The sequence below is a fragment of the Oncorhynchus nerka genome, linkage group LG19, assembly GCF_034236695.1.
Source record: "Oncorhynchus nerka isolate Pitt River linkage group LG19, Oner_Uvic_2.0, whole genome shotgun sequence".
NCBI lineage: Eukaryota > Metazoa > Chordata > Actinopteri > Salmoniformes > Salmonidae > Oncorhynchus > Oncorhynchus nerka.
The window spans coordinates 29,046,366-29,072,126 of record NC_088414.1 but is presented as its reverse complement, the minus strand read 5'-3'; the positions used below and the strand labels follow the sequence as shown (position 1 = coordinate 29,072,126).

The 25,761-nt window shown below is 40.0% G+C and overlaps 3 protein-coding genes across 8 annotated transcripts; 1 reads left to right on the top strand and 2 right to left on the bottom strand.

Moving 5' to 3' along the window:
- Nucleotides 1-1,960: 1,960 nt before the first annotated feature.
- On the bottom strand, nucleotides 1,961-10,599 carry LOC115101328 (seipin-like). 6 transcript variants are annotated; one of them, XM_029620726.2, is made up of 11 exons: nucleotides 10,427-10,598; nucleotides 9,300-9,854; nucleotides 8,950-9,031; nucleotides 8,654-8,797; nucleotides 7,996-8,130; nucleotides 7,458-7,555; nucleotides 7,148-7,283; nucleotides 6,938-7,010; nucleotides 6,776-6,856; nucleotides 3,779-3,847; nucleotides 1,961-3,169 (listed from the first exon to the last, which is right to left on the bottom strand). In XM_029620726.2, the coding sequence occupies exons 2-11, from the start codon at nucleotides 9,506-9,508 to the stop codon at nucleotides 2,985-2,987; spliced, it is 1,212 nt and encodes a 403-aa protein (XP_029476586.1). In that variant the 5' UTR covers nucleotides 9,509-9,854; nucleotides 10,427-10,598; the 3' UTR covers nucleotides 1,961-2,984. The 6 variants fall into 6 exon arrangements, 5 of the variants coding, with proteins under 5 accessions (XP_029476586.1, XP_029476587.1, XP_029476588.1 ...); XM_029620727.2 differs by having other exon boundaries at nucleotides 7,154-7,283; nucleotides 9,300-10,599; XR_010459949.1 differs by having other exon boundaries at nucleotides 3,140-3,169; nucleotides 3,779-4,228; nucleotides 9,300-10,599.
- Nucleotides 10,600-11,503: 904 nt separating this feature from the next.
- Nucleotides 11,504-15,669, top strand: gng3 (guanine nucleotide binding protein (G protein), gamma 3). The gene is made up of 3 exons (XM_029620724.2): nucleotides 11,504-11,687; nucleotides 13,380-13,479; nucleotides 13,596-15,669. The coding sequence occupies exons 2-3, from the start codon at nucleotides 13,381-13,383 to the stop codon at nucleotides 13,722-13,724; spliced, it is 228 nt and encodes a 75-aa protein (XP_029476584.1). The 5' UTR covers nucleotides 11,504-11,687; nucleotide 13,380; the 3' UTR covers nucleotides 13,725-15,669.
- On the bottom strand, nucleotides 15,155-24,352 carry LOC115101326 (barrier-to-autointegration factor-like). The gene is made up of 3 exons (XM_029620723.1): nucleotides 24,245-24,352; nucleotides 16,513-16,684; nucleotides 15,155-16,300 (listed from the first exon to the last, which is right to left on the bottom strand). Exons 2-3 carry the CDS (start codon nucleotides 16,636-16,638, stop codon nucleotides 16,154-16,156), a joined length of 273 nt encoding a protein of 90 aa, XP_029476583.1. The 5' UTR covers nucleotides 16,639-16,684; nucleotides 24,245-24,352; the 3' UTR covers nucleotides 15,155-16,153.
- Nucleotides 24,353-25,761: the final 1,409 nt, after the last annotated feature.

Below are 25,761 nucleotides of genomic sequence, written 5' to 3'. Positions count from 1 at the left end.
GCAGCAGCCTCTCTTGAGTTAGTGATGGCTGTATAACAGTCTGATGGCCTTGAGATAGAAGCTGTTTTTCAGTCTTCCGGGTTCCAGCTTTGATGCACCTGTACTGACCTCGCCTTCTGGATGGTAGAGGGGGGAACAGGCAGTGGCTCGGGTGGCTGTTGTCCTTGATGATCTCTTTGGCCTTCCTATGACATTGGGTGCTGTAGGTGTCCTGGAGGGCAGGTAGTTTGCCCCCGGTGATGTGTTGTGCAGACCGCACAACCCTCTGGAGAGCCTTGCGGTTGAGGGCGGTGATACAGCCCGACAGGATGCTCTCAATTGTGCATCTGTAAAAGTTTGTGAGGGTTTTAGGTGACAAGCCAAATATATTCAGCCTCCTGAGGTTGAAGAGGCGCTGTTGCGCTGTCTGTGTGGGTGGACCATTTCAGTTTGTCCATGATGTGTATGCCGAGAAACAAAACTTTCCACATGAAATATACTTAACAAAAATATAAACGCAACATGCAACAATTTCAAACATTTTACTGAGTTACAGTTCATATGAGGATATCAGTCAATTGAAATAAATTCATTAGGCCCACATGACGGAATAGATATGCATCTGTTGGTCAAAGATACCTTACCAAAAATGGGCCTCAGGATCTGGTCACGTTATTTCTGTGCATTCAAATTGCCATCAATAAAATGCAATTGTTTTTGTTGTCCATAGCATATGCCTGCCCATACCATAACCCCATCACTACCATGGAGCACTCTGTTCACAACGTTGACATCAGCAAAACGCTCCCCCCACGACGCAATTCATGTGGTCTGCGGTTGTGAGGCCGGTTAGACATACTGCCAAATTCTCTAAAACGACATTGGAGGCGGCTCAAGGTTGAGAAATTAACATTAAAATATCTGGCAATATCTCTGGTGGACATTCCTGCAGTCAGCATGCCAATTGCTTCCTCCCTAAAAACTTGAGACATCTGTGGCATTGTGTTGTGTGACAAAACTGCACATTTTATAGTGGCCTTTTATTGACCCCCAGCACAAGGTTCACCTGTGTAATGATCCTGCTGTTTAATCAGCTTCTTGATATGCCACACCTCTCAGGTGGATGCATTATCTTGGCAAGAGAGAAATGCTCAATAACACAAATGTAAACAAATTTCTATACAACATTTTTGAGAAATAAGCTTTTTCTGCATTTGAAACATTTCTGGGATCTTTTATTTCAGCTTATGAAACATTGGACCAACACATGTTGCGTCTATATTTTTGTTCAGTGTAGAATAGGGCTGTTGTGATACTGTAAGTCAGAGGCTGCTTATTCCAACATTGGTGTGAACTGGGCACAAAGAAAACCCTGTCATAAACACATTTCACATCAAAAGCCAGGACGTTACAGCGCACGGTCACTGCATTGTTATATTTCAGTGTGAAAAACTGTCTACCTACTGCTAGGACACTACTAACTCTTAAAGAACCACTTCACCGGAAAATAACCTCAGATGTTATCATCAGCATACAACCATTTACCTGATTACCAACAAAATATTGAATGTATTCATATTTTGTGCACAGCATTTTTTTTTTTAAACTCGGGCAGTAAAGCTTAAATATCATAAAAACAATCATTGCTTGACAGTCATTGCATGTACACAATTGCAGGTAAAGAAAAACAATGCACATGCACTGTAATGAGTCAAACAAAACTATGACTGATTTGATATCAAAGTCAATAAAACTAAAAGTTGTAAAGAACCAGAGCATTCATCAGTTGCGTCAAATATCTTTTTCAGTTTGAAATTTGTATGAATTGACTTAACTATTTCTGATCATTCATATACTGATACAATTCTCATGATCTTGAATAGTTCTCAAATAACATTTCAATGATACTTAAGTCAAATCACCTTCCATTCATTACCCTCATTCACATTTGAATGAACCTCACAAATGACATTTGACCATATCACAGACCATATCTTATTTATTTTCTACAACACTTTTTTCATATGAGTACATTTCAACAAAACTTCCAATTGTAACTTAACATATCCTTCATTGCTCCTTGAAACATTTAGTTATCTAAAACAGAAAAAATACATTAATTTAAAACAAAGTAACATTAAGGACCACTTTGGAAACAAGTGCTTTAATAAATACTTTTAAGTGCTATCCTTTGGGAATAGAATGTACACCTTGCTGTATATGTTTCGGCCCAATTAAATTAAATTCAACATGTGGTGGTCCCTGTAATAGCTCTAAAAGGCATATTTCCTCAAGGAAAATCATACAATAACCTTCTACAGAGGCGTAAACATAATGCATGTTCCTTGCATTTAAGATGAATAACTCTGGAGAAACTTTAAATGTGTAACAGTGTAATCTGCAGGGTCATCATTCAGCAGCTCAGGGCACTCTTGATTCTTATGGTAACCGTAGGCTTCAATCACAGAAACAAAAGGCATTCTCAACTATGCTTGTGTACCTGCTCAATCACATTCCTTAAAGACTCATTCGTAAAACAAAAAGGCTGAACAACGGTCTCTGCTACAATGATGCAGGCTAGGGAATTAAATAAGTGCTTAAAGACCGGAGTGATTATTTGCATAGCTCTGAAGGACATGCAAGAGTCAGGATCGAGCTTAATCCTACAAATATTTGCCTAACTAAAGGCGGCTTATAACCTTGACACTGGTTGATCTTTGAAAAACCAAAGAGCATAGCTATTATGCCACAGTCCAAAGTCATTTTTAGATAAAAGCCTCTACTAAATGGCATATATTATTATATTATATGATTATTATTAAATTACGGTACATGCTAAGTAAAGTGATAGGCTATAGGGAATATTTGTGCAGGGTGTTTGTGGGAGTCAGTCTGTCAATCGATCTGCTTCAATCCCATACATCAATCTCTCTCTCTTTGCCTGTCGGTGAAAGGCACATTGAGGGACCTGTGAGCGTTTGAATGTCTGAGCGATGATCCATGGTTCAGAGACTCATCCAGGGTCCCTGTCTCTGACGCAGCGTAGATTCCCCTGGCTGAGGTACCTGGGGTCCCTCCAACAGGACTGCTCCTGCACCTCTATCCTCCAGATCAGCAGGCTCCTCCTGACTTGCACCGGTCTTGTTAATCTGAGGAGCCTCCAGGGGCACATCTGATGACGACTCTAGAGCTAACACAGGGAGGCAGATAGAGGGACAGGTTGAGTTAGACTAAGGAAATTATTATAACAGTGAAAGGTTGGGGCCTCCCGGGTGGCGCAGTGGTTAAGGGCGCTGTACTGCAGCACCAGCTGTGCCATCAGAGTCCGTAACCGGCCGTGACCAGGAGGTCCATGGGGCGACGCACAATTGGCCTAGTGTCGTCCAGGTTAGGGAGGGCTTGGTCGGTAGGGATGTCCTTGTCTCATCGCGCACCAGCGACTCCTGTGGCGGGCCGGGCGCAGTGAGCGCTAACCAAGGTTGCCAGGTACACTGTGTTTCCTCCGGCACATTGGTGCGGCTGGCTTCCGGGTTGGATGTGCGCTGTGTTAAGAAGCAGTACGGCTGGTTGGGTTGTGTATCGGAGGACGCATGACTTTCAACCTTCGTCTCTCCCGAGCCCGTACGGGAGTTGTAGCGATGAGACAAGATAGTAGCTACTACAACAATTGGATACCACGAAATTGGGGAGAAAAAGGGGTACAAATAAAAATAAAAAACAGTGAAAGGTTATTACAAATGACTCAAGTAGTTCAGGAAAAAGACAGAGCGTCAACAATCTTAGTCTGAAATAGTCTTACCTGTTTGATTCTCTGGCAAACCAGAGGGCTTGTTCAGGGAACCAATCACATCTGGTGTTTCCAGCTCCACTACAAAAACAAACAGCCGTTACAACTGTAGTAGATGCAAGAATATAATGTAATAATATAATGTAAACAGCAACTATGCTGAACAAAAAACATAAAAATAACCTGTCATCATAATCCACAACTACTCAAGTAGGCCTACAAATCCACAACTACTCAAGTAGGCCTACAAATCCACAATGTGTTTATTTTTATTTTTTTAATCTTACCTTTATTTAACTAGTCAGTTAAGAACAAATTCTTATTTTCAATGACGACCTATGAAAAATGGGTTAACTGCCTTGTTCAGGGGCAGAACGACAGATTTTTCTTTACCTTGTCAGCTCGGGGATTCGATCTTGCAACCTTTCGGTTACTAGTCCAACGCTCTAACCACTAGGCTACCTGCAGCCCCAAAATACGAGTCCATATAAATTAAATCAAGATCAGTTGATTTAATATACTGTTGTGTATATCTTGTGTATACACCAATTCACACATTCCCATGGATCTTTCTATAAACTAGGGTACCAGTTTCCTACACTGGACAACTTTTTACAGCTGTTGATAAGTCATTGATAATAGTCTGACATTTTTTTTCTTCATGTCATTACGTTAAGATATAAGGGGGATCCTAACTATATTCAATAAAAATCACAAATTGATTTAAAACTTAACATTAAACACACATTATCATTGGTGGTGTCTTGAGGGACTTTTCTGTCCTTGCATTTATGCCAGTGTAAGTTGTCATTATATCATATATTAAGCATTAATCAGTTAAATTAGACATTGAACTTGAACCCTGTAAGAATCCTGGATCTAGCTGTTTTTTGTATAGAGATAACAGAAATGCAGTGTAACTACGTAACATCTCGTCTCCTTATGTTACCGGGTGAAAACAGTTTTCATGAACACAAATCCAAAATTATCTACGCGATTGCAAAATCAATTGCTTCTAAATAGATACGGTCATTAACGTGGTTCTTCAATAATTATGCACAATACTTGTTGGATGCATATTTGGTGTCCAGCTGATTAGTTAAACCATTACATTTTCACACATCATCATCTGATCCAGGAAGGAATTTTTCAAATGACAGTCAAGTGCTGGAAAAATGGTGTTCGCAAGGAATGTACAGAATATTTTGGTGTCTCATGCATTACGCTGGTGAAGACAGTTGCCTGGATCCACTTTGGGTTTAATATCCCTAGCGAATTGATGTTGATCATCTGTTGTGGTCTGCTTGATTTACAGCAGGGTCTCATTAGACTTACAGAGAAAAAGCATCAAGATAATGAGTTAATGTTTTCATACTGAATGTATTGGACACCGAGTCTACTGTGGTCAACTGTATAGGATAGACTATTGAGCAACACCCAACGCTATTCTTATTAATTGTTCTGGATATAATGAAAACAAATTACATCGCCTAGTGGACTTATTCACAACATGATCTGGTAATAAAATAACATGAAAAGTACATTTTGTTTTCCATGTTACACCTGCAATGTTAAACAATAAAAGGGGCTTGAAGTAGTTTACTAGAATTTAGAGCTCAGAGAATCAAGTACTGGTAAAGGCCTACCTTGAGCATCAGACATTTCCTCAATTTGGTGCTTGACAAGTCCTTGTAATTACTGTAGCCAATTTTTAATTTCTCCTGCTCCCTTGTAATTTTCCGCAATTTAATTTTTGATCCGTTTTTGTGAGAGATGTGTCCACTTTCATTTGTTTCCCGCCATTTCAATTGAAGGGTGCTGCGCTACTCTTTTTCCGGTAAAACCACTTGCGGTTATTATGAGGACGACAACATCTAATGTTGGCTTTCCAAAGGATACCTTGTTTTTGTTCACTTGTTCATCATAAAACAACGATGGTGAGATTCAAATGGTTAAATGAATGCTACCGCTATTCATGGTTTTATCATGTGTACCTGTGTAACAGAGTTATATTGGTGATTCCCCTTGCCACTTTATTGTTAAGCCAATGGGTTTTTGGTTTTAGTTTTGTCTTGCCTTCACCTACTCAACATGGGATTTTATTGGCTGGTTTGCGCGAGGATGTTTCCGTTAGAATCGTCCCAGTAAACTAGCGTTAAGTTGTTGGTTGCAAAGCACTGTAAGTCAAAAGTGATTTTTATACTCCCAAGTGATGATTTAAAATGTACAATTTATATCAATTTGTTTGTAAATGTTATTCGAACATCACATAAGATGCAGCGTTTTTTGGTGAATATTTGTTGTACATTTTGTTATAGAGAATTCCCGCTAATACTAGCTAGCAACTTACTGTGTGGTGGGGGGTTCGTATATTTTGTACAGTGCGTGAGTGCAGAGTTGGATGGTGAGCCGTGCATTGCATGACGTGCAATTTTGTGCTGTTCCTATCAGAATAAATCTTCATGACTGGTGCTACAAGTTGGATTTCTTGTCGATGATTGATTGTACACAACGCAAGAAGAGTACTGTTACACCTGCGCATAGCCGCAGAAAGTAGCACCCCCTGAGAAAATCGGAAAAGTAAATATTTATATATTTTAGAAAACATTTTTTTCCCACAAAAGTAGTGCACTGGGCCTTTAATTGTCCTGTATTAGCGGACCAATATAGACGCCTGCAGCGTGGAGAAACCCCCCCTCACCCCCAAAGTTACTTCCCGTGGCTGCGTTAGCCACATAAACTACAAAGAAATCGCCATGCATTCAATCGATTTAGTCAGGCAATGTCCACATTATTCTCACATATTTTAGAATGTAATAATAAATTAAATATCTATGTTGTTGTATAGGTGGAGTTATGGGCCAATTTCCATATATTCACTTTTATTCCTCTAAGCACATGTGGAACTGCATGAAAATCCTTTTTATTTTTAGTTTCAAACCAATTTAAAATCGATCCCAATGTCATACATTGGCCCCATTATTTATAGAAAGACCCTAATACCCTCACCTTTCTTTATTTCTGATGCTTGTTGTCTAGGTTCTTCCAACTGCTCAGCCACACGATCATTATCTTTCTGAGGCATTTGAGCTAAAACACATTCAGATGAACCATGTTATGTCTGTTTTACACAATGGGTTTGATGCGTGTTGTAGAGTAGTACTAACTCACTCTGTGAGAAGGACATGCGCTTCCGAGCCTCTTCTCTTCTACGTTGCAGGCGAGTCGTGTCTCCCATCATAACCTACAGACATATTAAACAAAACAAAACACAGCTTAAGTTGAGGATCAGTTCCAAACAGATATTTTAATGTAAGATTAGATATACTGTATGGATGGGGAACATCACATTACAGTGGAGAAAATGAGACAGCATCTTACCCTGACCTGCTCAGGAGGCCAAAGTCCCCCCCATATAAACTGTAGGTATCCGAAGAGCACAACGACACTGAGGAAGGCAAAGTTGCTGGCCACGCCAATCACTGCAGACGTCAATGGGAAATTGTACAGGAGGTATCTATTAAGACAAAGGGTTCAGAGAAAGAGAAGGATGGATGGACAATAGGATGAAAACAAAAGAACCGAATACACAACAGTCAAAAAACAAATGGCATTCTATGTATTCGGCTTATTGGCATCAAATAATCTGGATTTGAAACCAAAATAATTGATACGATCGGGAGGTCTATACCTGATACCAGTGAAGAAAGCATGGATCCTGAGCTGAGCTGAATAGATTTGCACACGCCGAGACTGGATCTCAATGACCGCACCAACAGTGGGTTGATACTGCAGTGAGAAAAATATTTGGACCTTATTACCTAAAAAAGATTAGTCTGACTTGGCCAGTCTTGCAGAATTGAACAAATGCGAGACTAGGTGGTCTGGCTTGCAAGTTATTAAAACTCATTTTCACTTTGAAAGAGTACATTTTACTCAGGTTGTATTTGTCTGGACTGCTTCTAAATAAATGAGTTCTGTCCAAGTACTTTTAATTGAAAGCACATGAACATCAAATGCTGCTGAAAGGGAAATATGCTTGGTAAATCGAATTACATCAGATAAAAATTAAATGATTCAGATAACATGCTAATAATGATGATCACAAGATCACGACAATCTGACTCATTGAGCAGGCCCAGTGCAGAGAGCGTGACAGGAACTAAGTGCACGCTCTGTGGGAGAGGAAATGGATTTGATAAGTACAGGCAACCACAAATAGCACTTACAGAATTGGCCTTGTAGTCTGAGAAGAGCTCAACCTCAACGAGCTGCTTCTGCTCCGTCATCCCAGTCAGCAGGAGAGGAGAGAACAGTAGAGTATTCAATGTCTGGAGGAGACCAGATCGGTAGTGCAGCATAGCCTGGTAGAGAAAATTAATCAGTCACCGTCAGAGGGCCACACAATCATCAAATAACAAAAATGTCCATGTTTATTTCTAACATTGTAAAGTAATAGAGGAAATATGTTGGAGGAAACTCAAGGAATCAAATCAAAGTGTATTGGTCGCGTACACAGTTTAGCAGACGTAATAGCGGGTGCAGGGAAATGCTTGTGTTACTAGCTCCTAACAGTACAGCCAAAATGTCAAACACATACACAAATAATAATCAAAAACTAGAAACAGGAAATCTTAAACGTCAGAACAAATCCAATTAACAACCCAAATAACCCTCAGTAATCCAAATGCAATCTATGCGTATATATACCAAAACGATATACTAAGAATGGTATGCACAGCAGTAGATGTATTACAGTGAGCTATGTCGAGAATCCAGTTATGTGCCACATGGCACAAACTGGCACTGAAATGTTTGGAGAGGCTCAGAAGAGAAATTGGTGAAGTAGGAGGCCAAACAGAATCAACATAGCACTGTATCACTCACAGAGCGTGCCACAGCTGCAACTGTCTGGCCGTCCTTGGTGTAGCAAGACATCTTAATCATGAACATGCCAAGATGTTCGTTGACTGGCGACTCAGGCATTTCCAACTCTAAAGAGATTCGATATGGCTGACCATAAATCATAACCTAGGAAAGACAATGAGGGGTAGAATACTGTAAGAGAGACAGTGAGCATACCTGCCTACAGCGATAATTTCTTTGCATATTAAAATTATATTAGCATCTAGCTCAGGATAGAGGGGGTGAGGAAAGTAATGGTTAATATGTGAAGAGCATACCTGGTCTTTGCCATTCTTTAGCAGCGAGATGTTAGCCATGGGGAAAGAGCAGAGGACTGAATTGGAAGCATCACAATCGGTACTAGAACAAATAGTGGTCAGGAAAAAAAGTGTGACATGTTATGGGCCTCCACTTTTTACCTTGTCATGGTACTAATAGCTCAAAACAAAAATCAGGTGCAACAGCATATGAGTATTTTGTTAAGTGTAGCTAAATGCTCATGCAAAAGCAATTATATATATTTTTAAATAAACCATTCAAAAGGTTAGTGAAAGGAGAGTAAAGAGTGGATTTAACTTCAGTTTGAAGACAAAAAGGCACAAAACAAACTTTCAATGTCTCTTGGTACCTGTAGTGGTAGTGCACTGGTGTAGAAAAGCTGACGGTGGGCATATAGGAGTAGTAGAAGCTGCCATAGAGGAAGATGGCCACCCAGACCAGCAGCACTAGAACGCAGGAGAGGATGGCAGCCTGCAGTAGAGTCCTGCGGGCTCTGAGGAGAGTTACCCCTAACACATCCTGTAGCCACAGGAAAACTGGTCCCGTTACACCACCCATGGTGACTGACCTAGCACTGACTCTTCCTGACGTTCCACACCACTCCCTGGAATTTCACTGCCCTATTCCTGTGGCTCCTGCCAAATGCCCCGCTCTCTGCTTCCTTGGAAAAAATAGCTTTTCTTTTGAGGGTTATGGCTGCCTGTTAATTGGAGGAAGCCCACTTAACAATTCCAAGAAGAAAACCCCCTAACATCCTGAAGAAAACCCCTTGTGACAAATATATATATATTATTCCACATGCCCTTAATATGACATTAATTACTTAGCTAATTAACGTTTTCTTTGTCTACTAATATATCTGATAATGAGCTGTTGACTGGGCCTTTATTATTTCTGTAGCAAGCTGTAAAATAGAAGAGAAAAGCATTGAGACTTTAATGCAGATGAATACTGAATTCAAAGGCACCATTCAAATCTACATCATTCACAAGAAACTATTTCTAGTGTCTCAATGTGTTTTACGAGTTTTTTTCTTTACTGCCAACGGAAACGTAAGAGAACAATTTTAGAGATACGTATGTCAGAGTAATCTGTAAAAGCTTCAAGGACTTAATCTATCAATGACACAAAAAAAATAGTACAGCCAGCCTCCTCACGTTAGTTAGCTATGCTGCTGGCCTGAGCCATTTTACCTTAATAACATTAATAGAAGGCTCATCTGCTGCTAGCTAGCTAAAACATTGAGGATGACAACGACATTTCAAAATGACGATGAATGCCATTGCTAGTTACCGTCATTTGAGCTGAGATTCAGTTGACATACAACTACCTTTATAGTAAAACACCTGCAAAGGTAGCAAGCTAACGTTAGCTGACTAGCTAGCTACATGCTAACAACTGGCTAACTCGCCCAAGACAAGTGGTGCAAGTGCTTGGTTAAAATGTATCCAATATTGCAACACTCCTCATACTCACATTTTCGTCAATAGTAAAGCTGCAGCACTATATATTAACAATTAACATGCACGTAATTGTGATAATTAAAATTAAAAAGTCTTACAATAGTTATGGACATACACAATTATATTTACTCTATCTAGCTAGCTACTTCCTAAAGGAAAAAAACTACAAGAAACCTGTAACTACGATACGGACGACAGGACAAACTTCAAGAGCAAAGCAACGCGTTCATAAGTAAAGGGTGCACATAGAGGTTGACATTGAGAAGAACATGATGTCAAACCTCCATCTGTAACCATGAAAGGTTTTATCCATGGAGATTGGTGTAGACATTTCAAACAAGATAAATAGCATAGATTAGAAAAGGGGAAATTATGTGGTCAAAACCATAGTCTATGCTACAATCTCATTGCTTCCTATTGTAGAAATAAGTTATTATTAATTTGTTCATAATTACTCAAAATGATTCAACTGAATTTCCCATTATGATAAGAGATTTTATCCATGTTATTATCATGTCATTGTATTTTTTCACTTATTCTATTCTCTCCAGTTTAAATCAAGATGTCTGGAGAGAGAGAAGAGAGAGATAGACTGTAACATTAGAGGGCATGATGGGGGAAGGGAGAGAGAGTGGAGACGAGAGGGGGCAAGTGATGGGCAGTAATGGTTTGCGGGACTACAAAGATACTGTATCTTGCCAAGGTGGGAGAAACCATTGAGGGCAGTATGATGACAGAATGTAAAAGACAAGGAGCTAGAGACTGCAGCAGTTCCCATGGCAACAGAGGAGAGAGAGGGGGGGGGGTAACTGAGGCAAATAACAAACATAATTTAAATTCCAACAGTGCATATCAAAGATAGTGAACATTGTATCTTCCCTTTGGACACACAACATAAAACTGCATGCTCATATTTTCTTATGACAAGGAATTATTTTGTGAGATTCCATATCTGCCTAATTACCCTCTATTTTCATGTAAGGATGGTATGATCCAGCTCTCAGAAGAAAAACGATTCCAATGGAGCCTTCCTCCCTTTGCCTGGAAGGTTCCACTCACTGCAGAGGGGGTTCTTATGCATGTACCAGGAGTCTGATGTTCATTGTAGCAGAATTGCAGTGCACTGGACTGTACAGAACAGTGTAGCATACACTGTCTATGAGGGGTGGGGTTCAGCTACACTAAAATCACAAACACAGGCAGATAGAGGGTGAGAGAGCGAGAGGGAGAGAAGAGGAGGGAGAGAAAGCACCTGAAGAGGAATTACAACAAGGGTAAGGGAGAAGATGAGAAGGAGCTGATGAAGGAAAGGAATATTAAGAGGGGAGAGAGAGGACCAGAATGGTAGAAATAGACTCCTATATGGACTGGTCTTGTTGCTTCTCTCTCTTTCTCCGGTTATCCATTTCTCCTCACACTTCTTGTCCATTCATTATTTATTTTCTGTTGAACCTTCTCTGTATGCTGTCAGTTCAACTGAATTTTTATTAAGCAGGCAGTGGTTTGCTTTATATCCCTTGCATATTTGATGTGATTTGATGATATTCACTCACATTGGGTGTATCTGTGTGCTGAGGCAAGTGTATATATATCTGTGCATTTCTCCCAGTTTTTTGGTTGCTTCAGCCATTCAAATAGTGTGCTCCCATCAAACGAGGTCCCATAAAAAGCTGACCATATCCAATAGATGTACAAAATGTGTCTTTATCATACTATTAGCCTGACCTAAAACTATTCGTTTTCAGCTAGTTTTTTTTCTTCCTGTACCTTCTACAATCTCTAGAGATTTATGTCTGCCATTGAATGCGGTCTGCTTCAACACTTAAGAGACATACTGATGATGGAATTTATTAGAATGTAACCACTTTTATGTTACTCATAGATTACAGTTAGAGTGGCATGGTATGGTAGAGAAAATCATACCTGGCCTCTGGACATAAGTGTATTGTACTTCTCTTCTAGCCAGTGCATAAAAACATTTTAACTAACAAGCTGACTATCCGTAAGAAGGCAAATAAATTGTCCATATAATCAAATTGTCCATATAATCAATGTATACAGTATAAATGGTCCTATAGCTTAAATATGTTTTTATATCAAGGTGAGATATAGTTTTTCTTGGGCAGAGAGCTTTTAACAAGTAAGTAGTAACTTACACCATTGGTCCCTAGAGATAGAGACAGACAGACAGAGGAGGGGAAGGAGGAGAGCAGAGGAAGATTGAAGTGAATGACCTGAAAAAAAAATAAGTGTGTCAAATTTAGGAGAGGGTGAAATTGGACACAGTCAGTGATTCATAAAAATGTACACTGAGTATACCAAACATTAGGAACACCTTCCTAATATTGAGTTGTTGACCCCATGTTGACGCCAATGCTTTCCAGAGTTGTGCCAAGTTGGCTCGATTAGCTTTGAGTGGTGGACCATTCTTGATACACACAGGAAACTGTTGAGCATGAAATACTCAGCAGCGTTGCAGTTCTTGACACAAACTGGTGCACCTGGCACTCACTACCATACTCATTTAAATGCTTAGATTTTGTCTCGTGCCCAATCATCCTCTGAATGGCACACATACACAGTCTATGTCGCAATTGTCTCAAGGCTTAAAAATCCTTCTTTAACATGTCTTCTCCCGTTCATCTACACTGATTGAAGTGGATTTAACAAGTGACATCAATAACAGATCATATACTGTAGCTTTCACTTGGATTCACCTGGTCAGTTTGTCATGGAAAGAGCAGGTGTTCTTAATGTTTATATACTCAGTGTATATTTTCATTAATAAGAATCCATACAAATGTAAGTTACCTAGAACAAATACAGTGAAATTGTTTAATGTCATGCAATACAGCACGCTGTACATCTGCCTTTCCAGCTGTCAGTGGTATCTTTTTTCTAAAATAAAATGATTGAATGTGTTAGTGTGACTCATGCGCCATATGTTTCATTGGCTCTCTTGACAGGATGAAAGGAGACACCCCAGTGAACAGCACCATGAGTGTCGGCCAAGCCAGGAAGCTGGTGGAGCAATTGAAGATTGAAGCCAGTTTCTGCAGGATCAAGGTAAGCCTTGCCAGAGGCATCAGGTCCATTGAAACATTGTACGCGCCTTAGTAAGTCTCCGCTAAATATCCACACCCTCATTTCCAGTCTTGATTCCCACTACTTGCCATCCTCAGGTATCAAAGGCAGCTGCAGACCTGATGGCATACTGTGATGCCCACGCTATTGAGGACCCCCTCATCACCCCTGTGCCCACCTCGGAGAACCCATTCAGGGAGAAGAAGTTCTTCTGTGCACTCCTTTGAGACAAACCACAGGATGGTTGGGAAAAATACTGTCCAGATAGAACATAACGTGCACTGAGTATACCAAACATTAGGAACATCTTCCTAATATTGAGTTGCACGCACCCACCCCCTGCACTCAGAACAGCCTTAATTCATCAGGGAATGGACTCTACAAGGTGTCGAAAGCATTCCCCACAGATGCTGGCCCATGTTGACTACAATGCTTTCCAGAGTTGTGTCAAGTTGGTTTGATGTCCTTCGGATAGTGGACCACTCTTAATACACACACGAAACTGTTGAGCGTGAAAAACCCAACAGCGTTGCAGTTCTTGACACAAACTGGTGTGCATGGCACCTACTACCATATCCAGTTCAAAGGCACTTTTTGTCTTGCCCTTTGACCTTCTAAATGGCATACATACACAATCTATGTCTCAATTATCTCTTTAACCGGTCTCGTCCCCTTCATCTACACACGGATTTAACAAGTGACATCAACATGGGATCATAGCCTTCACCTGGTCAGTCTGTCATGGAAAGAGCAGGTGTTCTTAATGTTTTGTATACTCAGTGTATGTACATGCATTCACCACATACACAAAGCTAAATATAACTTATTCATGTAGCCTGCTTTATCTTATGAAAGGCTGCAGATGTACATATCCTCCTAAGTAAAATCAAGACTAATTCAACCAAAATTTACATTTAGATCTACATAAACCATTAAAATATATTTGGAGTTATGCGTATACATACCTAAAACACATCGAAGCTTATAGAATCATGAACTGTAGCACAACATAAAAGTGGATATACATACAATATGTAAAACAGCTTAGTCCTAGCTCATTTTTCAAATAGATGGAGGGGTGACAACTACACATAAATTGTTATCATTTTAATACACACTAGTCATTGCCTAATCTGAGTTTGTAAAAAAAAAAAAAAAATTGTGTGTGATGTCTTTAAAGTCCTGTATGTCACTTTAAGCTGTTGCAGAAATGTGCGTGAGGTGTAGGCGCCACTGTAGACCAGTAGGACAGTATGAGGACAAGTAAATACACACCAATCCAAATCATTTCACTGGCGCTGTATGTACAAGAGGTGGTCAGCCACCTTAAGATCAGGGGTCTATAATGACGGGTTTCCAAATACAATGATCAATGTTGTTTTGATAAATAAGTGGTTTAATTTGTCAAGTGGATGTCTAAGGCTATATGGCATTAACAAAAATAAGCAGTACATTTAATAAATATATAACAGCAATTTGTATGGTATTTTTTTTCGAGACCAGTTTTTTTGGTTGCTTATCTGATCAAGTTCAGAAATGTTATTACTATTTTTAGATCAGTGTTACTGAAACCTTTACTGTCAATATTTCTTACCAAAACAAATTAAGAGCTTTGAATAAAAGGGGACTTGGGAATCAAAGACAAAATTAAACAAAATTATTTGTGCATGTAATTTTATTGTTTTTTTCTTCTTCAAAAAACAAAACAAAGTCAGAATTGTCCAGATCTTGCAGTTGCTTATTTCAAAAGAAAAGAAAAAAACTAACATGCTTTCACTGTCAATATGCAAAAACATGAACCAGTGTTTCAGTAAAACCATCCTTCAACGATTAAACAGAGCAACACAAGTATGCTCATAAATGAATTCCTGAAAAAGTGCTACTTACTGTGGTTTTACTTCAGGCTTTCATTTGTGTGACGTTTGAAAATGAGGTGATTTGTAGTAGCTAGCTTCTTAATCCGCATGCACTGCTCCACAACTCAAGGTACATTGCAGATAAATGTTGCTTTAGCATTACAACGTTAAGGCATCGCTTCAACATCTCTTAAAACAAACACATAAGATAACATGGGGCAATTACAAATGTAAATCTTAAAACGGTTTCCTGTAAACTCAGATATAAAATTAACAGTGCAACATCTTATAGATGTCAAAGCCATGTGGTGTCAAATGGTTTAAAATGCTATTCATTAATTTAGCGACAAGTTCATTTAACTAAATGCAGGGGCAAACTGTCAGAGAGTTGGAGATAAGTACAAGCATTAGTTATACATTTATGAAGGGATAGTAATTATAAAAAGTGGTTATTTGACAGAACAAAATTGAAATATAAAGTGCAGGAAAACAAATTAACTCATCCCCAAGGCTTCTGTACAGCCAAAGATATTAATCATAGGAAAGGTCAGGATTACAGATCTACACAGTTGGGTGAAACAACCCCATGGATGACTGCAGCAAAGTATGTCTTACTAATTTTAAGCATCCATAGGTCTCTGAATTGTGACTCGAATAAAATAACCAGGTGTTCCAATGTATGACTTTGCTCAAATGCCTCATGTGCAGTGTTCCCATATGAAGTGAAATTTAATGTGAGACCAGAAGTAAAAAGATGTTTGGGAAAACGTTATATAAAATGGAAAAAAACAAAACCTTCTCTACAGGAAAGAATCGCACCATTCACGCAGACAGCCATAGCAATCACCCTGCTGTTTGACATTGGCCCCGCATGAGTCTTTCAGCCAGTCCCGGAATAGTTCCTCATCCTTCTTCAGCACTAGGAACTGACCCAGGACCACGTAAGCCTGTAGATGTATGCAAATGAGAACGGAGTTGGAAAAGTGAAAAAGAACATGAATGACAATACACCAACTTAAAACACTAGGTATAAGTTGCACAACTGCATTGTCCTCTTCACTTTGTTGTACTTACTATGACGTGACTAAAATGTAGAAATTCACAAAACAACGTTCCATTATGAAAGTTCACACAAAGTTAAGTAAAAACTCTGCATCACCTTGTCGAAGCCCTTCTCCTCCAGTCTCTTGCCAAGCACCTCTCCAATGCCAGCAAGTGCATTGACTGGCTTCTCCCCCATGGGTTCTGCCACAAACTCTTTGTGTTTCTGGGATGTTGACGACATGCCTGCTTTCAGTCAGTGAACACCTTAAGTACCTTCACACAGGACACTGAATAGAAAATGAAGCAATTTACTAAAATGTTTGGTTATTATTTCACGTTTTTTTATTTGAAAACATTGAGGCAGAGGCACACAATTTATCTACACCAATATGGTGTAACCATAGAAAGAGGAAACAATCATATTTGGTGTAGCTGTATCCAACAGGATACATCAGGTAAACATGATTCACAGTAGTGTCACAATTTGTTTAGAACCCACAGTATTTGGGATTGGAGTGCCCTATGACCCCAAAGTGACATTATCAACTAAAAAAACTGAAACCAAAATCTTTCCATGTTACCCATAACACCTGTCATAGCTGAATCAGAATTAGTTTGGTAACATAGATAAATAAGATGTTTTATTTACTTTCATAATATGCTTATGTGAAATACTTGTCATTAGGATGTATTTTTTTGGACTATACTGTCGGCAGTTGCATTTTTCTTTCTTCTCTAGGGAAAAGTCACTTGGGGCCCAGAGAGGGGAGAGGTCAGGCTTGTCTTTTACATGTCTGTTAATATACAGATTATCAGAAAGGGAGAAGTCAGATTAGAAAACAAAAATCATATGTGAATGTATCTGTTAAACCATGTGATGGGGAGATGTCGTGGAAAATTGCAAGATTATGTTATAGTGCTTGTAAGATTATTTTATAATCTTTGTATTGCATTAGAATGGTTGTTTTAGTCAACAGAATAGAATCGGTCGACTATTGTGTGTTCAGTGTTCCACTGAGGATGGGCCTCTAAGATAGCACTGACAGAGGAGATTTACGATGTCTTTGGCCAATAAAGCCTAAAGAGCATTCCAGATTGTACCAAAACATTACCTCACTATGAAGTACCAGGAACGAGATTAGAATCTCGTTTTAGAGACCAAACCGAACGATAATTTATAGCTAATGCTATCTGGCTATGGGATACTCCTTTCTTAAGTAAAAGGCCCTTTGTGAAGAGTTCCTGAGATCTGTGGTTTGTCATGTAAGTTGAGAGGGGTGGATCTTTGCTATAAAAGATCTGTTGCCATTATGTTAGGGCTCAGAATTCATTTAGACACACTGAATTGATCTGAGAGTCAAAGGGCTATGGTGAAGCTCATTTGATTAAAGATGAAGTTGAAAATATAACTCTTGACTTGTGTGTTTTGTAAACTCTCATTTAGTAATACAGGAAATTACCACGACACACCACCCAGAGAGAACGATCTCTAAGTGTTTTGTTGGAGCATGTGTCAATAATGATAGGATCGAAAGAAAGGGAGTGCTGCTCTTGGATCAACCTTCTCCATTCAAATCTTACCTTAACATTGTTTCACAATACTGATGACAGATCAGCTCCTAGGGGGTTATCTACCACCTACGGTTGTAAATATTGAAGCAGCGTATTTAAATGCTTACCCAACGCACCAAATCGGCACATCTTATTATATGCCGCTTGTTTGTATCAATTGCAAAGACATTGGCAACTTAGTGTTTGTGGTCAACTTTGTTTAAGTTATCGCTGTCAGAGATCCAAATAAACCATGTAATTGTAGCCATATTCAGCGTAGCCTTGATCATGACTGTCAGTTCCACCACCACGTCAAAACATTTGTTTGAGTTTATTTTTGTGCAGTATTAAAGCTAATTTCCTGCAATTTTATACATTTTGCCATGACATATTAATATGATAGTGACAATGACTAACATCAAGATGGGTGGGGCCTGGAGGTCCGGACCCCTGGGCATGTGCCCGGTCGGTATTTGGAAATGATTACTACAAGTTTAGATAGCTGGTTAGACTAACTGCCAATCCAAAAATTGTTAGCTGACATGGATAATTGAGTGACTGTCAGTGACTGACATTAGAGAAACTGGTGATGCACAACCAAATTGAGACCCAGACAGAGTTCCTAGCAGGATCTCATAGCATCCGGGGGCCCTAAATGCGTCAGCATGCTTCAGTTCGACTGGCGACTAGGCAAACTGAATGAGTGCACTCGCATGCTACCTAAAACGACATTTGCTTGAAAAATAAAAACAATTGTCAATATTACTCTAGGACAGTAGAGGGCGAAGAGCTGGTAATAGCCATCTATGGCCAAACAAGAAAGACGTGTGGGAGAATTTTAAAGTGTACACAGAGACAATTAAACTTGTGTGAATTGCCCGGGATCTACTAGATTTATGTACCTAGCAGTACCATATGAATAGGTGAGATACAGAGACAGAAGATGCCTGCTACAGGTTCACAGTGGTGGATGTAGGGGCATAAGGCCTAGAGAGCTATGGTGGAGTGTTTCAAGAGTTCTTTTTGGGTACAAATTGCCACCGAAGACACTCAATTTACCATGAGAACCTCATGCGCCCTTAAATGTTGGAATCCATTTAACTTAGTTTATGGAAATGTGTATTTTTTTTCTATACTGAACAAAAAATTAAAGGCAACAATGAAAGATTTGACTGACTTTATTGTTCATATAAAAACTACAGACAGAAATACACCTGTTCCATCAGCTGTCCAGGTGGCTGGTCTCAGACGATGTGTCAAGGGGCTGCAGCTCTTTTCTCCCTTCTCACACCCCTGCTACTGCTCTGTGGCATCAGTGAGGAGCAAGCCAGTGGAATAGGTATTGGAGGTGAGCCCAGGATAGAGCTTCCCGGGTCCTGCATGGAGATGGCTTCTAATTTTACACTGCAGCTTAGTGCATGGGCCAATGAAAAGTCTGTCCCCAGTACTGAGGTAGTGCTTGGGCGCAGAGAACAAAACCAGGTGCTGTCTCCATTCACTGATGTTTGAGCCTTGTCAAAGAAAGAAAAAAGTTGAGGGTTATTCAGTACATATCCAAACCATCCAAAATGAACAATTAACCTAAAATCATTAACAGAGACTACAATTGATCATATGTTGCAAAGGTTTGAGCTAAGTAGGCCTGGCCTAGCTACTCAACTCTGCTCAAACATTAGAAACATTGACTTGCTGGACCTTGCTAACTTTAACTTGTGTTACCAATGTGGGAAGCTTATGATTTTCTTTATGACAAAATGTTTGATCAAAAGTAGTAAATATCTTTAGTTTAGTTGGTTGGCTTGCTTGCTTTCTCTGCACACGTACAGTATGCAGCTAAGCTAGCTAGCCACTAGCCAGCCAAGTAGCTAGCTACTCTTTTCATCGACTACAATATAAAATACAACATACCTCATTCTTTGGTGAAGACGGCATGTTGCTTTCAGTCTTCTCATGCTCCACGTGCCAAACAAGCCAGCAGCAACATTTCTGGAGTAGCCTTTCTTTCCACTGCAGCCCTTTCTTTTCTTTGTCTTGACGAACTTGTCGAGGACCCTACCCCACTTTTTCAAACTAGTGGTTGGGTTGGACTCCAGCATCTCCGCAATCTCCCAACATGAATTGGCATTCATTTATATAATGAGTGGCTAGAATCGCAATGTGAGGTACAGAAGTACCTTCCTCGGTCAAATCGATGCTCGAAGTTGTCATTCGCCATGTTGAATCCACAGAGTTTAATCTACACACAATACCCATAATGGCAAAACTTTTTTTTGCTTTAGGAATGTTTGCAAATTTATAAAAATAAAAACAGAAATACCTTAAGTATTTACACCCTTTGCTATGACACTCAAAGTGAGCTCAGGTGCATCCTGTTTCCATTGATCATCCTTGATCGTTTCTACAACTTGAGGAACCTGTGGTAAAGTTGTTTGGACATGATTTGCAAAGGCACACACGTCTATATAAGGTCCAACAGTTGACAGTACACATCAGAGCAAAAACCAAGCCATGAAGTCAAAGGAATTGTCCGTAGCGCTCCGAGACAGGATTGTGCCGAGGCACAGATCTGGGGAAGGGTGCCAAAACCAATTCTGCAGCATTGAAGGTCCCCAAGAACACAGTGGCCTCCTTTCTTACATGGAAGAAATCTAGAACCGCCAAGACTCTTCCTAGAGCTGGCCACCCGGCCAAACTGATCAATCGGGGAAGGTCACCTACCTGACCAAGGCCAAAGAACCCGATGGTCACTGACAGAGCTCCAGAGTTCCTCTGTGGAGATGGAACTTTCCAGAAGGACAACATCTGCAGCACCCCACCAATCAGGCCTTTATGGTAGAGTGGCCAGACAGAAGCCACTCCTCAGTGAAACGCACATGACAGCCCGCTTGGAGTTTGCCAAAAGGCACATGAAGAATAAGGTTCTCTGGTCTGACGAAACCAAGATTGAATTATTTGGCCTGAATGCCAACCGTCACACCTGGAGGAAACCTGGCACCATCCCTACATTGTAGCTTTCGTGACAGCATCATGCGGTGGGAATGTTTTTCAGCGGCAGGGACTGGGCGACTAGTCAGGATCAGGTAAAAGATGAACGGAGCAAAGTACAGAGAGAACCTTGATGAAAACCTGCTCCAGAGCACTCAGGACCTCAGACTGTAGCAAAGGTTCACCTTCCAACAGGACAATGACCCTAAGCACACAGCCAAGAAAATGCAGGAGTAGCTCCGGGACAAGTGTCTGAATGTCCTCGAGTGGCCTAGCCAGAGCCCGGACTTGAACATCTCTGGAGACACCTGAAAATAGCTGTGCAGCGACATTCCCCATCCAACCTGACAGAGCTTGAGTGGCTCTGCAGAGAATAATGGGAGAAACTCACCATATACATACAGCCTTTGAGCCGCCTTGGGTAATTGCTGCCAAATGTGCTTCAAAATGCTGAGTAAAGGGTCTGAATACTTATGTAAACGTTGTTTAATTTAACTTCTTTTTTTCAGGATATGCATTTAATTGGTAGTATTGAATAGAAAACACTAAGAGTTTCCAAAACTGTTAAAATAATGTCTGAGTATAACAGAACTGATATGGCAGGCAAAAAGCAAGGACAATCCATCCAGAAAAAATACATTTGTTGGAATGCTATGGCTATCAATGGGAATATAAAAAGGAAGACCTCCAAGATTGCAGTTCCTAGGGATTCCACTAGATGTCAAGTCTTTAGAAAGAGTTTCAGGCATTTAAAAAAAAAAAAAAGAGCTAGAATTTGTAGTTTTAGTAAGTGGCTCCCATTTTTGCTGTAGTGTTTGTTGCGTGTTCCGGTGAGTGCGAGTACTTCGTTATTTATCTCCGGTATTATCCGTCTTAAATCTGATTGTTTATTTACATATTAGGGTACCTGAGGATTGATTAGGAAAGTTGTTTGATATGTTTGGAAGAAGTTTATTGGTATCTTACGGGATTCATTTGTTTGCATTTTGAACGAGGGAAACTGGTGGATTACTGAGTCTAGCGCACCAATGAAACTGACTTTTTTGGGATATAAAGAAGGACTTGATCGAACAAAAGGACCATTTGTTATGTAGCTGGGACCCTTGTGATTGCAACCAGATGAAGATCTTCAAAGTTAAGCGATTTATTTTAATCGCTATTTCTGACTTTCGTGACACCTCTGCTTGGTTGGAAAATGTATAACGCTTGTGTGTGCGGGGATCGCTGTCCTCAGATAATTGCATGGTGTGCTTTCACCGTAAAGCCATTTTGAAATCAGACAAGGCGGCTGGATTAACAAGAAGTTAAGCTTTTAAATGATGTATGACACTTGTATTTTCATGAATGTTTAATATTATGATTTCTGTCATTTGAATTTCTCGCTCTGCAATTCCACAGGATGTTGTCTAGGTGAGACGCTAGTGTCCCAATGATCCGTAAATTAAGAAATTAGCACAAAAAAATAACCTGTTTTTGCTGTGCCATTATGGGATATTGTGTGGAGATTGAGGCGTCAGTATGTTTCAGCTGAACTGAACGAGTGTGCTCGCATACTCCCATAAAACCTTCGCTTGAAAAACAAGGGGAAAAAGCAGCAATAGTACCGTTTATTCATTGAAATCCTGTAGCCAGTATACACTAACTCAAATTACAATTAATCTAAGATACTTCAAAATTAATGACATTTGAGTTTTTTTGCAGAGGATCTTTGTCATGCAATTTTACATCTAAGATGGAGTATTTCTGAAAAAAGTCATGAAGAGTCAACTCTCATTGAATGACTGACTTAAGAATCCCTACTGTTGACTAATCCCTGATGAAGAGTTATAGGCTTAAGCTTACCCCAAGAAGTGCCCGAACAGTGCAAAAAACCCTTACTGAAGTCCAAAAACATGCCACAATAGATGCAAACTCCTCCGAACTGTTTTGGCTAGAAGACGATCGTGGAGAAGACGGGAACTGATTTAGTTTGAAACGGCAAGTGAGTCGGGTGTAGCTAATAGTACCGAAAGTGAGAATGAATGGCGAACACAAGAAGTAAATCTGTGGTAGAAAATTGGAAACCATTAGACTAGTCTTTAGTCTGAGTAGTGATTTTGGATCAATGCTACTTGGGAAATCTGGAATGTGTTGGAGGAGTGTGTAGTCGGTGAGTCACAAGTGGTCGTCTTATTTTTGTGTGTGTGTTCGCAGAGCAGAAGTGTTAAGACTCAAAGATATCGGAGTGGAATGTTACCTGTATGGATTTTTCATAGCTGGGCACCTATCAAGGGGGCTATTTGGGGTGGCACAAGGAAACAAGGCAGAGGATATTACTAAAGACATTGATTGAGTGGTTGGTGCACGTCAACTGACCTGTATGGTGGATGGAGAAAAGACATTCACCTCTTCCATGCTAATGGACTTTGATGAAGAGTCTCTCCCTTCTCATATAATGTTAGGATTCATGAGATACCCTGTAAGAGCTTTTGGGATAGCCTGCTGCCGTAGGGATGTATTTGGGAGTGGACTGTGATTGAATAATGGGATGGGTTTTTGTATGATGTGGTTGTCCCCCTTTCCCGCATTTTTTTTTAGTTGGTGGCGGTAAAGCACCATTAACATTGGATGCCAACCGCGTTTAAACCCGATTGTTCTGACTGGGAAGCACGAGGACGCTTTTAAGCGACAGCTTATGCCTGGAACCGGCCCTGCTCCTTCAATCCAATATTGTGCTGTTTAGCGGAGATCTGTACGTAAATGTGGCGCAGGAAGGCAACAACAAAAAAACACATCTAATGACAGCTGTTCTACGAGTGGTCTGAAACAAGCGTTAGATTCCGAGCGTTTAAGTGCAACGTTAATAACGATGGTTATGGGAAACACCGGGCCCAGGATCAATATCTAATTAAACGCATGCACAGCTATATTGCTAGTTTGCTAAATAGTCAGCATGCGCACATTTTTGAAAGTCAAACTGCGCGCCGAACAAGAGTTAGCTAGCTAACTAACAAGCAAAACACAGGCAGCTAGCATAGCTAGCTAACAAATGGGTGTGATAAAAAAACAGTCCGAAATAACTAGCTTCTACCTACGCAAATGTTTGGATCACAATTTAAATCGAATCTCGCATGGCTATTAAATGTTTACTCATGTAAAACTGATCGTGTGCCAACTAGCTACCTAACGTTAACCTGCACCGCGGTCTCCTCCTGTGCCACCAATTTGAGATTTAGATCAAGCGTAGACGTTTACAAACATTAAAACAATAGCATACTTGGGTTTTTTTTACGTTTCTCTTGAACAAAGCAAGATCAAGGTTGATTTATTACCTTGTTTCTGAAGGTATACGGGTTGTGCCCGTTTCCAACCACGAAGACGGTAGCTGGTTGTGTATGAGATCAATGTACGTTTTCACAAATTCCAATATCACTTCCTTATCCGTCTGTTGTGCTATTTCCGCTTCCGTTACTTCTTGTTATAGTTCATGAAGTTAAATTTAATACATGTTTCATAAATGTTAATTTTCCACTTTCCCATATTGTATAATGTAAATATACTAATATACTAATAATCATTTAGCAAATAAATCTCAACCTTTTGCCTTTTGGGGAGCATACTTGGTCATTCACAAACGTCCTCCAGCGGGCTATTTTTCGAGGTTTTCTCAATTTTCACGGATGTTCCTACTTCTTCAGATTATATTTTTTTGTTGTTGACGAAAACGTGTCAGTTTGTCACTACCACGAGGTTGGAGTAATAACATATTCAATTGGTGAAGATATTAGCTCGAATCTAGGTTGTGCCTTTAGATTTCGAGAAAATTAACAGTTAAAGAATAATGTTTCAGTTCTCCAACCCCAAACGCCACCCGGTCTGTTTCACGATGCTGCGCTTCTGGGTTTAGACTGTGGATACACTTTTACCCCTCCGACACTACATAGTAATTGCGTCTTTTAGTAGGTAGAAACTCCGCCATGGTTCATTGGACGGTCTATGAGGACATTAATGGCGCTTTTGGATAAACACTGAAAATAAGGTCTGTGGTAAACACAGGTTTAGGAGATCTTATACGTTTTGTTCTTTGAGATAATCTTCATCAGCAAATGGTCACTTTGTGAATTTTTAAGAATTTAAGTAATAATAAAACAAATCAAAGGCTTCATAATTCATAAAGGTCATGTAAACTGGTATCTCATAGAACAAAAAGAATAATATCTCCTAACCTCAGACCATATTTTAGGCGTTTATTCCAAAACCGTATTATGTCCACATTCATTTTGCGCATAGGGATGGCTGAACAAACCGGAGACAATTTATTTTCGGGTTTTAGGACTACAAGCTGGCGAGCTCTATCGCCATCAGCTGCCAGCGTTGCGTGATGTTCAACAGCAGTATCCAAGCTCAAGAATCACTGAGGTTCAGTAGAGGCCCTCAGTGGTGGTGTCACAATACCCATAAAACCTAGCGGACAAACAGGGGAATGGTTCCAATTGTTTTTCAACCATTAATTTTGCCCATAGGGGATTTTAGAAACTTAGGGCTGTTTTCTGTAGGCTTACCCTGACATAACATTTTGATAATAGAGTTTCCCATTTCGGAGGTGGGGTTATGGTATGGGCAGGCATAAGCTACGGACAACGAACACAATTGCATTTTATCGATGGCTATTTGAATGCACAAAAATACTATGATGAGTTCCTGAGGCCAATGTGAGGCCCAAAAGTGGACACCCCTTCAAATCAGGGGATTCAGATATTTCAGCCACACCCGTTGCTGACAGATGTATAAAATTGAGCGCACAGCCATGCAATCTCCATAGACAAACATTGTCAGTATAACGGCCCGT